General features: G+C 46.3%; 1 protein-coding gene across 1 annotated transcript in view; it reads left to right on the forward strand.

Annotated features, from left to right (window-relative positions):
* The window catches only part of mpv17l2 (MPV17 mitochondrial inner membrane protein like 2), a 77,501-nt gene that overhangs the window by 13,807 nt on the left and 47,329 nt on the right, over nucleotides 1-16,365 (forward strand). Inside the window, exons 3-4 of the mRNA XM_034180089.1 lie at nucleotides 8,140-8,216; nucleotides 8,804-8,932. Of these exons, the coding sequence (XP_034035980.1) occupies nucleotides 8,140-8,216; nucleotides 8,804-8,932 (206 nt within the window). The remainder of the gene's footprint in view (nucleotides 1-8,139; nucleotides 8,217-8,803; nucleotides 8,933-16,365) is intronic.

Consider the following 16,365-nt stretch of genomic DNA (forward strand, 5'->3'; position numbering starts at 1 on the left):
TCCCTCATCTTCAAAAATGAGGGTTCTCAAATTTGTTAACCTGCACTAGTAACCAGGAAGCAGTGTGTAGGGGAGCCACCCCTACACACTGCTTCCTGGTTCACCTTTTTTTTGTGTGTGTGTGTGTGTGTGTCTTTCGGCCACACTATAAAATGAGAAAGGTGGAGTAAGTATGTTGTGAAGGTGTCGTAGCACGGACCCACAACAGGGGGCGCAAATGAACGGACAATGAGTAAGCCAAAAGGTAACAATTTAATGTTGTGATATTACACAACGAAACGTGTCTTAATGTTCACAGTCAATAAACACCAGGTGACGTGTGGGCAGGCTCGAAGATAGAAGACGCCCGACGAGAGAGAAGCCGCGTCCCACACGGCTCCCACCACCAATGGCCTGAAGAACACCGGAGCCGCCAAGTCCCGAGTCCCCAGGTGGCCTCTGTCTTTGGCTGTCGACCCTGGTACTGCTGGCAGAAAACAGAAAGATGATGTGTGAGTGTGAGTCCGCACACTCAGTGATTAACAGTCCAGACACCGTTAGGAGGGAGCACCTCCACCTCCAATCATACACACGTGCAGCTCCTGTTTACCACTTATCGGTTTTGGGGTGTGAGGCGAAGTCGTCGCAGTCACACCAAACGCCAAAAATCCCAGATAAGGAATACCAACAGGAAAAACAGCTGCAAAACAGATCAGATTATTATTCGCAATAATCACAGCAGAGAAGTTTACCTTAGTACTGGTAGTCGATTTCTCGGCGGGGAGGTGGAGTTGCAGTCCGGCTTATATGGTGGTGTAGATGAGTGACAGCTGGAGTAATGGGTGACAGCTGTCACCTCCTCTGGGTCTGGCGCCCTCTTGTGCTTGGAGCCCGCACTCCAAGCAGGGCGCCCTCTGGTGGTGGTGGGCCAGCAGTACCTCCTCTTCAGCGGCCCACACAACAGGACCCCCCCCTCAACGGGCACCTCCTGGCGCCCGACCAGGCTTGTCCGGGTGATGTCTGTAGAAATCGGCCAGGAGGGCCGGGTCCAGGATGAAGCTCCTCTTCACCCAGGAGCGTTCCTCGGGTCCATACCCCTCCCAGTCCACCAGATATTGGAACCCCCGGCCCTTACGACGGACGTCCAGGAGCCTGCGGACCGTCCAAGCAGGCTCCCCGTCGATGAGCCGGGGAGGAGGCGGCGTAGGGCCAGGTGCACAGAGGGGCGAGGTGTGGTGTGGCTTGATACGGGACACGTGGAAAACAGGGTGGATCCGCAGTGAAGCTCCGACTCCCAGCTTCACTGCGGAATGGGCCGATGTATCTGTCCTTTAATTTGGGTGAGTCCACACAGAGGGGGATGTCCTTTGTTGACAGCCACACCTCCTGCCCGGGCTGGTATGTGGGGGCCGGGGAACGTCGGCGGTCCGCATGGGTTTTGGCCCTCGTCCGGGCCTTTAATAGGGCAGAGCGCGTGGTCCGCCACACCCGGCGGCACCTCCTGAGGTGGGCCTGGACCGAGGGCACACCGACCTCTCCCTCCACCAGCGGGAACAATGGGGGCTGGAACCCCAAACATGCCTCAAAAGGGGAGAGGCCGGTAGCAGACGAGATTTGGCTGTTATGGGCATACACGATCCAGGCCAGATGGTGACTCCAGGCCGCCGGGTGCGCGGAGGTGACGCAGCGAAGGGCCTGTTCCAACTCCTGGTTAGCCCGCTCTGCCTGGCTGTTGGTCTGGGGGTGGTACCCGGACGAGAGACTCACGGTGGCCCACAGCTCCTTACAGAAACTCTTCCACACCTGTGAAGAGAACTGGGGACCACGATCTGAAACGATGTCCGATGGTATCCCATGCAGCCGCATGACGTGGTGGACCAGGAGGTCCGCCGTCTCCTGGGCCGTCGGGAGCTTCGGGAGGGCCACGAAGTGGGCCGCCTTGGAGAACCGGTCCACTATCGTGAGAATAACGGTGTTGCCCTGGGACGGCGGGAGGCCCGTGATGAAGTCCAGGCCGATGTGAGACCAGGGACGATGAGGCACTGGCAGGGGTTGGAGGAGTCCCGTCGTCCTCCGATGGTCTGCCTTGCCCCTGGCGCAGATGGTACAGGCCTGGACGTAGTCCCGGACATCGGTTTCCAGGGACGCCCACCAGAAGCGCTGCTGGACTACTGCCATGGTCCTACGCACTCCGGGATGACAGGAGAGCTTGGACCCGTGACAGAAGTCCAATACGGCAGCTCTTGCCTCTGGTGGGACGTACAGTCTGTTCTTGGGGCCAGTCCCCGGGTCCGGGCTCGTTGTCAGGGCCTCCCGGACGGTCTTCTCCACGTCCCAGGTGAGGGTGGCCACGACAGTGGACTCGGGGATGATGGTCTCGGTGGGGTTCGACAGCCCCGCTTTGGCTTCTTCTTCGTGCACCCGGGACAATGCATCTGGTTTTTGGTTCTTGGTCCCGGGGCGATACGTGATCTGGAAGTCAAAGCGCCCGAAGAACAGAGACCAGCGGGCTTGCCTGGGATTCAGCCGCTTGGCGGTCCGGATGTACTCCAGGTTCCGATGGTCTGTGAAAACCGTGAAGGGCAACGATGCCCCCTCCAGCAGGTGTCTCCACTCTTCAAGAGCCTCCTTCACCGCAAGAAGTTCCCGATTGCCGACGTCATAGTTCCGTTCAGCTGGGGTCAACCTGCGGGAATAAAAGGCACAAGGATGGAGGACTTTATCAGCCTCCACGCTCTGGGACAGCACGGCTCCTATCCCTGAGTCAGAGGCGTCCACTTCTACTATGTACTGGCGATCAGGATCAGGCTGCACCAGAACTGGTGCAGTCGAGAACCGGCGTTTCAACTCCTGGAACGCGGCTTCGCACCGATCCGACCAGGCGAAGGGGACCTTGGTGGAGGTCAGGGCAGTCAGGGGGCTAACTACCTGACTGTAACCTTTAATGAACCTCCTGTAGAAATTTGCAAAGCCTAGGAACTGCTGTAGTTTCCTGCGGCTTATCGGTTGGGGCCAATCTCTCACCGCCGCAACCTTAGCCGGATCAGGGGCGACGGAGTTGGAGGAGATGATGAACCCCAGGAAGGACAAAGAAGTGCGGTGGAACTCGCATTTCTCGCCCTTCACAAACAGCCGGTTCTCCAACAACCGCTGTAGGACCTGACGTACATGCTGGACATGGGTCTCAGGGTCCGGGGAAAAGATGAGTATATCGTCCAGATATACGAAGACGAACCGATGCAGGAAGTCCCGCAAGACGTCATTTACCAAAGCTTGGAACGTCGCGGGGGCGTTAGTGAGGCCGAACGGCATAACCAGGTACTCAAAATGACCTAACGGGGTGTTGAATGCCGTCTTCCATTCGTCTCCCTTCCGGACCCGAACCAGGTGGTACGCGTTTCTAAGATCCAATTTTGTGAAAATTTGGGCTCCATGCAGGGGCGTGAACACTGAATACAACAGAGGTAACGGGTATCGGTTGCGAACCGTGATCTCGTTCAGCCCTCGGTAATCAATGCATGGACGGAGTCCGCCGTCTTTCTTGCCCACAAAAAAGAAACCAGCACCCATCGGGGAGGTGGAGTTCCGGATCAGCCCGGCAGCTAAGGAGTCCCGGATGTAGGTCTCCATTGATTCGCGTTCCGGACGTGAGAGGTTGTACAACCTACTGGACGGGTACTCAGCGCCCGGGACCAAATCGATGGCACAATCATACGGTCGGTGCGGGGGAAGAGTGAGTGCCAGATCTTTGCTGAAAACGTCAGCAAGATCGTGGTACTCCTTTGGCACCGCCGATAGATTGGGGGGAACTTTGACCTCCTCATTAGCCGTAGTGCCGGGAGGAACCGAGGATCCTAAGCACTCCCGGTGGCAGGTTTCGCTCCACTGCGTCACAACCCCAGACGGCCAATCAATCCGGGGATTGTGCTTCACCATCCATGGAAAGCCCAAAATCACTCGGGAGGTAGAAGGTGTTACATGGAACACTATCTCCTCCCTGTGATTCCCAGACACAACCAAAGTCACTGGTTGTGTCTGATGTGTGATTAATGGAAGCAGAGTGCCATCTAGTGCTCGCACCTGCAATGGTGCCGGCAGAGCCACCAGAGGGAGCCCTACTTCCTTTACCCATCTGCTGTCCAGCAGATTCCCTTCAGACCCTGTGTCTATCAGTGCTGGGGCATGAAGGGTTAAATCCCCACAAAGGATTGTTACTGGGATTCGTGCAGATTTGCGGGGTTTTCCCGCGTGCGTGTTATGACCCACCCTTAGCCCAGTTTCTAAGGACGGGCGTTGTAGTTTGACCGTTTTAGGGCAGTCCTTCTGCATGTGCTCGCAAGAGCCGCAGACAAAACACTCCCCGCGGGCCAGCCTCCTTTGTCTGATTTTTGATCTTAATTTGGCCCTGCTCGTGTCCCTAGCCTCCTCAGCAGGGGGAGCCGTAGCCACACGGAGCTCTCTGGCAGTGAAGCGTGGGGACGACGTCACCTTGTCGGAACCGGAAGGGGGAGGGACGGCTCGTGCCCGGTCACGCCCCCCGGCCTGCTCCCGACGATGCTCATTTAAACGGTTGTCTAAACGTATAACCAAATCGATCAGCCCGTCAAATTCCCGCGGTTCATCCTTGGCCAGTAGGTGCTCCTTAAGGACCGGGGACAGTCCATTTACAAAGGCGGCGCGGAGCGCAACGTTATTCCAGCCGGACCTCGCTGCCGCGATGCGGAAGTCGACTGCATACTCGGCTGCGCTACGGCGCCCCTGTCTCATCGACAGCAGCACGTTCGAAGCGGTCTCGCCTCTGTTGGGATGATCAAACACTTGTTTGAATTCCCGTACGAACCCAGTATAAGACGTCAGGAGCCGTGAATTCTGCTCCCAAAGCGCCGTAGCCCATGCGCGTGCCTTTCCTCGAAGCAAATTAATAACATAAGCCACCCGGCTAGCGTCTGATGCGTACATGACGGGGCGCTGTGAAAAGACGAGCGAACACTGCATGAGGAAGTCCACGCACGTCTCGACACAGCCCCCGTACGGTTCCGGAGGGCTTATGTATGCTTCAGGGGACGGTGGGGGGGTTCGTTGAACGACCAGTGGAACATTTGATACGGGCCCAGGACCAGCCAGAGGAGTTGCTGCAGCAGCGCCCTGATCGCGCGCTTCCACCCTGGCGGTGAGAGCCTCCACCCTCCGATTAAGGAGGACACTCTGCTCGGTCACAAACACTAACCGGGCCTTGAAGGTGGTTAAGATCTGCTGCAGCTCACTCAACCCGCCTCCCGCTGACGCCTGCACTCCTGGCTCTTCCATTGGCCGTTCAAGCTGGAGTTGACGCCCCTCGGAGTCCATGACGATGGCCGAGAAATCCTGTTGTGAAGGTGTCGTAGCACTGACCCACAACAGGGGGCGCAAATGAACGGACAATGAGTAAGCCAAAAGGTAACAATTTAATGTTGTGATATTACACAACGAAACGTGTCTTAATGTTCACAGTCAATAAACACCAGGTGACGTGTGGGCAGGCTCGAAGATAGAAGACGCCCGACGAGAGAGAAGCCGCGTCCCACACGGCTCCCACCACCAACGGCCTGAAGAACACCGGAGCCGCCAAGTCCCGAGTCCCCAGGTGGCCTCTGTCTTCGGCTGTCGACCCTGGTACTGCTGGCAGAAAACAGAAAGATGATGTGTGAGTGTGAGTCCGCACACTCAGTGATTAACAGTCCAGACACCGTTAGGAGGGAGCACCTCCACCTCCAATCATACACACGTGCAGCTCCTGTTTACCACTTATCGGTTTTGGGGTGTGAGGCGAAGTCGTCGCAGTCACACCAAACGCCAAAAATCCCAGATAAGGAATACCAACAGGAAAAACAGCTGCAAAACAGATCAGATTATTATTCGCAATAATCACAGCAGAGAAGTTTACCTTAGTACTGGTAGTCGATTTCTCGGCGGGGAGGTGGAGTTGCAGTCCGGCTTATATGGTGGTGTAGATGAGTGACAGCTGGAGTAATGGGTGACAGCTGTCACCTCCTCTGGGTCTGGCGCCCTCTTGTGCTTGGAGCCCGCACTCCAAGCAGGGCGCCCTCTGGTGGTGGTGGGCCAGCAGTACCTCCTCTTCAGCGGCCCACACAACAAAGTATGTCCCTTTTAGGCTACTGTATCAATGCCTGCAATATGACGGCCTCCGTGAGGGGGCTCACTGCCACATACACATGAAGGGTTCCTTCAGAGTTTTTGAAAATGCATCAACTCATTGTTGCGGGTAAATTATACACTTATGGACAGATGGTTATGAATGCTACATTTCATTTCTGCAAATAAAAGTAAGCTCTTTCGGTTTCTCCCTTTCTCAACCATTATGGATCTGCATGTTCATTTGGCACAAGTTTTGCCCGGTGTCACAGACTGCACGGTCCCCCCCTAAAAATCTGTCCACCCTGCCTTCACTGCTCATGCGTCCTTAGCCGCGGTTCACAGATTATCACCTCGTTTCTGCTTAAAACTGCACTCCGGTCATCATCTGTCTCAGCGACAGATATCTGAAGTTTTTGTGCAACAATCATTTCCACATAAATTCAGCATTATTTCATCATTAAAGACAGAGGAAGCAATCAGAGTGCTGCGGCTACATGAGCTGCTAGCTGATGCGTTCACTGCGCGTTGGTCATTTCAAAGTGTCACAGAGTTTTGCCTTGTTTCTGCTTAAAACTGACTTTAGAATGATTTAAGAGGTTTTACCTTGTCATCTGATGGTTAATAATCCCACTAATCCATTTGATTTGGGTGAATAGACTCTGTCTTAGATGAGCAGCTGAGCTCCAAAATAACGTATGCGCGGGCGGACCGTTCAGTCTGTGACACCGGCTGCCCTTCCTGATGCAACTTCAAATGAAGACTAGGCAGGGGTGGTTTTGATCTGGGAACCTACTGCTCTTGAAAACAACCCCAAATCCTACACACTGTAGCTAACTTTAGGTATTTATTTTAATATTGACCAAAAGTCTATGGTTGGCTTTTTTATGTGAGGCTATAGTTTCTTCATTTTATGAGCTCAGGGTGTGTTGAACACTCATATGCATCCCATTTAATGAATCACCTACTTGCCCTCCTACGACCTAACCCAGACCTTCAGTCAGCCCTGGTCTGCGTATAAAAGAAATGCATGTTTTGTGGATATCATGGAAGCCCACTGAAGTCACATCTGTCCCGACAGGCGTCGATCAGGCTGAACTACATAACTAAATCCATGACAGTGTCTTGTGTCAAAACTGCACACCTACACCAACACAGTCTGTGTTTTAGGGGGTGGTGGCCAAGCAGTTGGTGTGCTTGTTTCCAGGGAAGGTTCCTGATTCAAGACCACCCTGCCCATTCTCCATGTAATGTGGAGTGGAATCTGGGGTTAAAAAAAAATCGTGCCAAATCAGCATTTTCTGTGGTGACCTCAATTGGGGGAAAAACAAGGAGAAGCCACCAGGACTTATTTTACACCCAAAATCTGAATTTTATTGCTGCTTTTTTTAAAAAAAATTGGTACAAAATTCCAAAACCATTTAATATCCCATTCATCGATTCATCCACATTTCTATATATGTTTATTTTACTCCCACTGTGGTATATCTCTTTTAAATGTTGTATATATGTGTATGTATGTGTGTGTATAAATTTGCTGTGTATGAAGATTACAAATCAGACATACTACATTTTATGTATTATTGTGTTTTGCACACTATCTGAGTGGAGTGCTGTGGAATAAAAAGTTTGCTGATCTATGAAGTGTGACAAAAACTGACTGTATTCTAGTCAAACAAAATATAAATATAACAAATGACAAAAATAAAATTTGTTTTATCGGAGCCAGCCCCCCCCCCCCCCCCCCCACACACACACACATGAAAGAGTACACATCTGTACGTTTGTCAAGGTGTTAAACCCAGATGTTTACAATAACGTCCTCACATGGTTGCTCCTTCAATTAAAGGAGTTCAGAGGTTGTCTGGAATAAGATGTTAGGATTCTGCTCCTTGTTTGTGTACGGCTGTTTTTTTTTTTATGTTTTTACTACGGTTGCATAGTCCTGCAGCCATAAAATTTATCTAAATTCTGTCTGATGAAATGCGTTGCTGACGCATGTCTGTCATGCTGTTTTGTTTGCTGCAGGTATGGCTCTTATGGAGGGACACACTTTATCTGAGGGGTGGGGGGAGTTTAAAGACAAGTTCTGGGAATTCTACAAGGTGAGTGCACGTTTCGGGCTCTGGCCTGTTGAAGTGGAGCGTGTAACTGCATCATCACACGCTCGGTGTCATCGTTCATAAGTTAGCTTTGTAACTGTAACTTGAGTTTCTGTAGCATATAGAGACAGTACCAGCACAGAGCAAGCTCACCTTTTGACACATTTAACTGATTTATTGAATTTATTTTGTAAAATAATGTGGAAAATACAAATATATATATGGTACACAAAATTCTTGTAACCGTACTCCCGAATGAGTCCTTGTTAACACTATTTAGGAAATGCATTTCTTTGAAAGAGCACCAGTTGGTTTTGTTTAAATCTGTTTCTGCAGTCAGATTATTTATTTATTTATTTATTTATTTTTTTGTTAAAGACCGTGGGTACCTGCCAGCTAAAGATGAGAGTAAACACAGCTCCTCTGTACTGCAGCAAATGTTTTTGGCTTGTGGCTTGTGTTTATATTCTCATCCTGCCTATGAGATGAACTGAAGTGCTGCAGTGATTATTTCCAAAGTTTTACAGTGTTAGTGCTTTTCTGCTGAGTAATCACTTTGGAATTGTCTGTTAATCTGTTGTTTCTGACAGATGGACTGGTGTGTTTGGCCTGCAGCTCAGGTGATTAACTTCTACTTCCTGTCACCCAAATTCCGTGTGGTGTACGTCAACACGGTCACTTTAGGATGGGATACCTACCTCTCCTACCTCAAACACAGAGTAAGTCCCCACATGGAACCTTAAAGGAACATTCAGTGTTTGGTCCTAGAGATGGTCTATCCAGCATCTTCTCCAACTAGCCCTGCTGATTAACTAAGTCATGTTTGCTCAACCATTATTAAAGTTAGAAAAACAGCTGACTTGATTAATTAATCAGCTGTGATTGCAGCAGGTAAACAGGGCAGGTGATCTCCAAGAACAGGGTAGGTGACCCCTGCTGTAGAGTTTACTTGCTGTAATGTGACAGTATTGGGCTGTGAAAAGTCTGTGGATTTTATCATGGGGGGGGGAGGGGCTTGTTAGTGTTGTACTCTGTAATCCTGATCGTCACTGAGTTTTTAAAATGCCTATCGCACAGTGTTTTGTTTTGTTTTTTAACGACATCATGCAAGTTTTATAAATCTGCGGACACTGATCTGTATTTGAACAGATTATTAAATTGAACAGATCTCTAACAGATGTGCATGTGGTCAGTGGTGGGTACAGTTCCGATAACAGATAATTGTTTTATGTTTTTCATTATTGGATTATCTTTTTAGATAACTTTAAAAACTATTATCGGACCAATTATCTTCCTATAAATTTTTGTCTAACTTTTAGACCAATAACGTAGTAAACAAAGCTGAACAGCGACAAACGCATTTAAAATTTAAAATCAGTTGAGCACCTACCTGTTAAAAGTTTCCTAACAGATGTATAGTTCTACCCTCTGCAAACAGAAGAGAGCTGCTTCCATGAGAAACTGCTCTATCCTTTGCAAACAAAGGAGAACTGGTCACAAAAAAAAAAATCATTTCCTTTAACACCATACTGATACGCTGGCAATATCACCAAAGTCATCCAGAGGCATGCATTTTTAACTTTAACCAAACTAATTTTGGACAAGTTATTTAAAATTACTATCATGTCTGAAGTTTTATAAAGTGAAAATATCAGATATATGTTTTAGTTTTAAAGTAATGTGCTAATTTTTAAGGTTTTGCTGTGCCCAGCAGTGCATTATGTGTAGGAGAGGGTAATCTCAGTACGTTCATGACAGGACAAATGCATTTCAGACACTCTTGTTCAGGCTCCATGGACAACAGCATTAAACTCTAGTGCCTAAAACTCTCGTGAATATATTCTCTGGGTTTATAGACGTAAACTTAAACTTTTTTTAAACTTAAACTTAAACTTATTTATTTGGCACACAACTCGTCAATAACAAAAACTGATATACAAGACAATTCCACAGTGACGTGTGACCAAAAAGGGGGTGAGCAGAAGCAAAGCTTATAAATACCCACCCCACATATATGAGGTCTGTTAGAAAACTATCCGACCTTTTTATTTTTTGCAAAAACCATATGGATTTGAATCACGTGTGATTGCATCAGCTAAGCTTGAACCTTCGTGCGCATGCGTGAGTTTTTTCACGCCTGCCGGTTGCGTCATTTGCCTGTGAGCAGGCTTTGTGTGAGCAGTGGTCCACCCCCCCTCGTGAGCAGTGGTCTACCCCCCTCGTTGGATTTTTATTGTGAGTAAAATGTCTAAACGATTTGGAGCTTTGCTGCATCAAATTTTTCCAGAAACTGTGAGAGACAGCCAGGTGGACACCATTCGGAAAATTCAGATGGCTTTCGGTGACTTTTCAGTCGTGTGACTATCCGAGAAATTGTGGATGAGCTGGACATGCCAGAACATGTCCTGTGAGGCTTCAGGACATGTTCTGGCATGTCCAGCTCATCCACAATTTCTCGGATAGTCACACGACTGAAAAGCCACCGAAAGCCATCTGAAAGCCATCTGAAAGCCGTCCTGTGAGACCAACACGGAGGTGCTTTTGTCCCGCGCCATTCGTGGCTGTGTGGCGCATTCCTCCTCTCCTCTTTCCATGACAAAAACTCCTGTAACAGTTTAATGTGCCGAAAAAGTGCTGATGTCCACGTCTTCTGCCATTTCTGTGGTAGTCAGACGACGTCCCGGATCAACACAGCCTTCACTTTGGAAATGATCTGGTCGCTTCAGCCTGTCGATCGCCGCTCGGAGTGCAGCGCGCTCTCAGCCGCTGTGGGCGGTCTTTAAACCGGCTGAAACACTCCTTAATCTGTGTGATCCCCATAAAATCGTCCCTGAAAGCCATCTGAATTTTCCGAATGGTGTCCACCTGGCTGTCTCTCACAGTTTTTGGAAAAATTTGATGCAGCAAAGCTCCAAATCGTTGAGACATTTTACTCGCAATAAAAATCCGACGAGGGGGGTGGACCACTGCTCACACAAAGCCTGCTCACAGGCGAATGACGCAACCGACAGGCGTGAAAAAACTCACGCATGCGCACAAAGGTTCAAGCTTGGCTGATGTAATCACACGTGATTCAAATCCATATGGTTTTTGCAAAAAATAAAAAGGTCGGATAGTTTTCTAACAGACCTCGTACATACATTATTGTATTTGCGTTTGTTAAATTCCTCGCATCTTAATTGTAGCAGACAGATTATCTGGAATTTTGTTTTGGCAAGTATTCAAGGCCTCTACTGCCATCTCCTGGCCAGTAGTGTTCATGGCAGTATTTGCCCGAAGTACTAAGCGGCTGGGCACCAGTAGATGGCAGTGTTCTATTTATTTTGACCCCGGTTATGGTTGTCAAATCAACTTTTTGGCTTTGCAAATGGCTTTTTTTTTTTTTTTTTTTTTTTTACAAATTAAGTTTAAAAACAAAAAAAAAAACATTACAAGACAGCTCTGCGGTGTTTGCACATGTACAGTGTGAACGGTTGGACACTTGTTGCTCTTCAGCAGCAGGATAACCTCACGACGGCCGACCAGAATAATATCAAACAGGTTTGATTTTCATTCGACCATACGATCGGCGATCAGGAGGTGGTCATGAGATGTTAAACGCAGCTTGTTACTCCATGTACACTACACGATGCAGGACACGCGATTAACCTGAAACTCGGTCCAAAAAATTCTCGCACGAATGAAAAATCATCTGAAAAAGGGCCAAAACTCGCACAATGTAAAGCCAACATTTATGTGTCAAGACAATACTGACGTTTTACAACATCATAAAACGTGCGCACAGCACTAATAAAATGAGCGCACATTCTCTCCACATGCACAACATTTTGCGATGACACTTCCAGGGCTCCGTAAAAATGCCTGTTTTTACAAATAAAAAAATGGAATATTTTACAAAAGCACATTTATCTGTAAACACCAACACACGACACATTAACGTGTTGGTTTACATAATGAATGACTGAACCAATCAGTGTTTAGCAGAGGCACTTTTACCCAGAATCCTTTGCAATCTGTCTGTGTTTGTTACAAAACCTCAGAATTATTGCATCAGTCAACATTAAAAGATATATGTTATATTTTAACTTTGTACAAATGACAGAATTGACATTAATGGAGCTAGTCTATCAGTATTCACACCAAACCATAAGTCAGCATGACTTTATTTTCCAACACCTCCGCCTGACCAGAGCATTGTGATTGGTAGAGAGCTGGCTTTATGGCCACTCTCAGGGTGCTGCTGCTGTGCTGGAAGCTGTGTAGTAAACAAGAGCTTCGAGCAGGGAGCAGGATGTTCAAAGACAAAAGTGTGGGCTCACTGTTTGGGTCTTTTGTCGCTTTTGGTGCTTCCAGAAGCGATCGTGGTGTTAAAACTCAAATTCAGTTTATTAGTAGTTGCAAACGTACCAGAGACAATACTGGAATTTATCGGTTACATTTTTGGGTGGTTTATCATTTTATCTTTATCAAAGATAACTTTTCAGTTATCTGATTATCTGTTATAGAAGTTAATTTTTTGGTTATCTGTGCCCACCACTGCATGTGGTGTACTTGATCCTTGGTTTAGCAAATTGTCTTGGATTATTTGTTCATGTCTTATAAATGTGAAAGTGCTTCAGGATTCGTTGCTCTTTTTGTTTACTCCTCAGTAACATGATCTGAATGAACACTGAAGTTTATTACACTCCTTCTCATCATATCACTGATGTTTGCAGGACAAGCCTCCTGCTGAAACTGTTTCAGATTGCAGTTCTGCAGATGAGCACCAGCAGACGCTGCAGCCATCCACACTGCTGAAAGAGAAAACTTAGGGACCATTTCTGCTCCTAATTGTTTGAACTCATCTGTTCAAATATATATATATATTTTTTTTTTTTTTTTTTTTTAAGATGTGAACTTGTTTATCACACTGTTCTAACCTCAGAGAAATGTAATTTTCAGCAGCTGCAAATAATTATCTGCCCAGTACACAGGAATGCAATTATTTGACTTAGTGTAATTTTTTTCTAATAGATTTTTCATATTGTGATCATCTTCTTATGGCTGCTGCCGTTAGGGGTCGGTACAGCAGATCAGTTGTTTCCATCTCACCCTGCCCTCTGTATCACCAACCACCTGCATATCCTCCCTCAGCACATCCATCCTCTTCTTTTGCTGTCTCTGGACACATTCTTCTCCTCTTCTTCACCCAGTAGTACCACAATTCCCGCCAGCACTGGTAGCAGTCATTGCTAGCCCAGACCTTAACCCAGGCCCTTTGCAACAAGGCAAGCAAACCAATCAATTGCCTGGGGCCTCCAGACAACGATTGGTTATGAATTTTATGCAACTGTGTGAGCACTCCTCTAAATTCTGTGACAGTTAATGCATGAAGGTGTAGCGACAGTTATCGGAATCCCCCTCAAAGGGGCCCCCCCTCACAGTAGCCAGCCGGGCTGCAAAACCAATGTTTACATATGGATTTCCGTCTAAATTTGTTTCCATGTTCCGTTTATTTTTCCATATAAAACTGGTAACTTTATATATATATATATATATATATATATATATATATATATGTTCTCCCACTTAGAAATCATGGAGGGGTCTGAAATTTTCATCTTAGGTGCATGTCCACTGTGAGACACATAATCTAAAAAAAAAATAAAAAAATCAGGAAATCACAATGTATTGTTTTTTTTTAAATAATTTATTTGTATGTTACTGCTGCAAATAAGTATTTGAACACCTACCAACCAGCAAGAATTCTGGCTCACAGACCTGTTAATGTTTCTGTTTGAACTTGTTACCTGTATAAAAGACACCTGTTCACACACTCAATCAATCACACTCCAACCTGTCCACCATAGCTAAGACCAAAGAGCTGTTTAAGGACACCAGGGACAAAACTGTAGACCTGCACAAGGCTAGGATGGACTACAGGACAACAGGCAAGCAGCTTGGTAGAAGACAACTGTTATGATTATTTATTAGAAAGTGGAAGAAACACAAGATGACTGTCAGTCTCCCTTGGTCTGGGATTCCATGCAAGATCTCACTTTGTGGGGTAAGGATGATTCTGAGAAAGCTCAGAACTGCACAGGAGGACCTGGTCAATGACCTGAAGAGAGCTGGGACCACAGTCACAAAGATTACATTAGTAACACATGATGCTGTCATGGTTTAAAATCCTACAGGGCAGCAAGGTCCCCATGCTCAAGCCAGCACATGTCCAGGCCCGTTTGAAGTTCACCAGTGACCATCTGGATGATCCAGAGGATGCATGGGTGAAGGTCATGTGGTCAGATGAGACCAGAATAGAGGTTTTTGGAATCAACTCCACTTACCATGTTTAGAGGATGAGAACAACCCCAAGAAAACCATCCCAACTGTGAAGCATGGGGGTGGAAACATCATACTCTGGGGGTGCTCTTCTGCAAAGGGGACAGGACGACTGCACCGTATTGAAGGGAGGATGGATGGGGTCATGTATTGCGAGATTTTGGCAAACAACCTCCTTCCCTCAGTAAGAGCATTGAAGATGGGTCATGACTGGGTCTTCCAGCATGACAATGAACCCAAACACACAGCCAGGGCAACTAAGGAGGGGGCTCCATAAGAAGCATTTCAAGGTCCTGGAATGGCCTGGCCAGTCTCCAGACCTGAACTCAATAGAAAATCTTTGGAGGGAGCTGAAACTTCAAACCTGAAAGATCTAGAGAAGATCTGTATGGAGGAACTTGGTCAAGAACTACAGGAAACATTTGACCTCTGTAATTGCAAACAAAGGCTACTGTACCAAATATTAACATTGATTTTCACAGGTGTTCAAATACTTATTTGCAGCAGGAACATACAAATAAATTATTAAAAAAATCATACATTATGATTTCCGATTTTTTTTTTTTTTTTTTTTTGATCATGTCTCTCACAGTGGACATGTACCTAAGATGAAAATTTCAGACCCCCCCCCCATGATTTCTAAGTGGGAGAACTCGCAAAATCGCAGGGTGTTCAAATACTTATTTTCCTCACTGTGTGTGTGTGTGTGTGTGTGTGTGTATATATATATATATATATATATATATATATACATATACACTTTTACATATACATTTTACTTATACATTTACACACTATTCTCAAAACATGGCCCTGTGTAGAAAATCAAATGCACCCCTCCTTTCTTCTGTGGTGTTTAATGGCAGCTGACATCCTCATTGCTGCCACCTTCTGTTACAGCAGTACCAAATCCTCTCAAAAAGCTATCACTTCCCCCTCACACTTGACCTGATGGCTAAAATTCTTCCTACAGAAACCTCTTTCAGGCCTGACAATTGATTTCCTCCAGTTTTTACTCATTAATAGATAAATCATTCAAAAATGGTGATAGAATTTGTAAAATAAAATATTTCACGGTAAAATTAAAGCATTGTGCTAAATACTGTGCAGGCATATTCATTGATTATGATTTTCATTATTTATATTATAACTGGTGGCATTTGAAAGCGCTGCTGGTGATGGCATTTCACAACACTTTATTTAGAATTCAATTTATAAGGTGATGATCTTTAAATTTAATTTTACTATTGCATCAGTTTTACATGACCTACAAGTGGCAAAAGACTTTTCATTAGCAACAGTTATGTCTTTAAGTGTATTTACTAAAATGGATGGATGGATGGGTGAGATTTATTGTCATTATCATTACAAGTGCAACAACAACGAGATTACGTCCATACTCAAATTGCCACAGACAAACGGCAATTAATCCACAATTATTACTTGTTTGCAGTAATAATGGCACACATCAGAATTAAAGACAACACATATACATTTGACATTATTTTTGTGCACTAAACTAAAAAGCAGAAAAGGTGCAATTACTGATTTGTTTTATAAAACACATTTGATGAATGTAGAATGAAAGCAGAATTAAAGTCGATTAATTTAGACAGTCAGTCCATTTGTGGAACTGTATTACAGACAATACATACAAGATAGTAAATTTAATGAACTCAAGACTTGAGCCATATTTTGTTCCAGTGTAAGAGTCAAATACCACTATGTTCGTGAACCAAGAATTTGTTCGAAAAGCGGTGCATTTCTTGTTAAAAAAAAAAAATATATATATATATGTGTGTGTGTGTGTGTGTATATATGTGTGTGTGTG

The sequence above is a fragment of the Thalassophryne amazonica genome, chromosome 10 (assembly GCF_902500255.1).
Source record: "Thalassophryne amazonica chromosome 10, fThaAma1.1, whole genome shotgun sequence".
Taxonomy (NCBI): Eukaryota; Metazoa; Chordata; class Actinopteri; order Batrachoidiformes; family Batrachoididae; genus Thalassophryne; species Thalassophryne amazonica.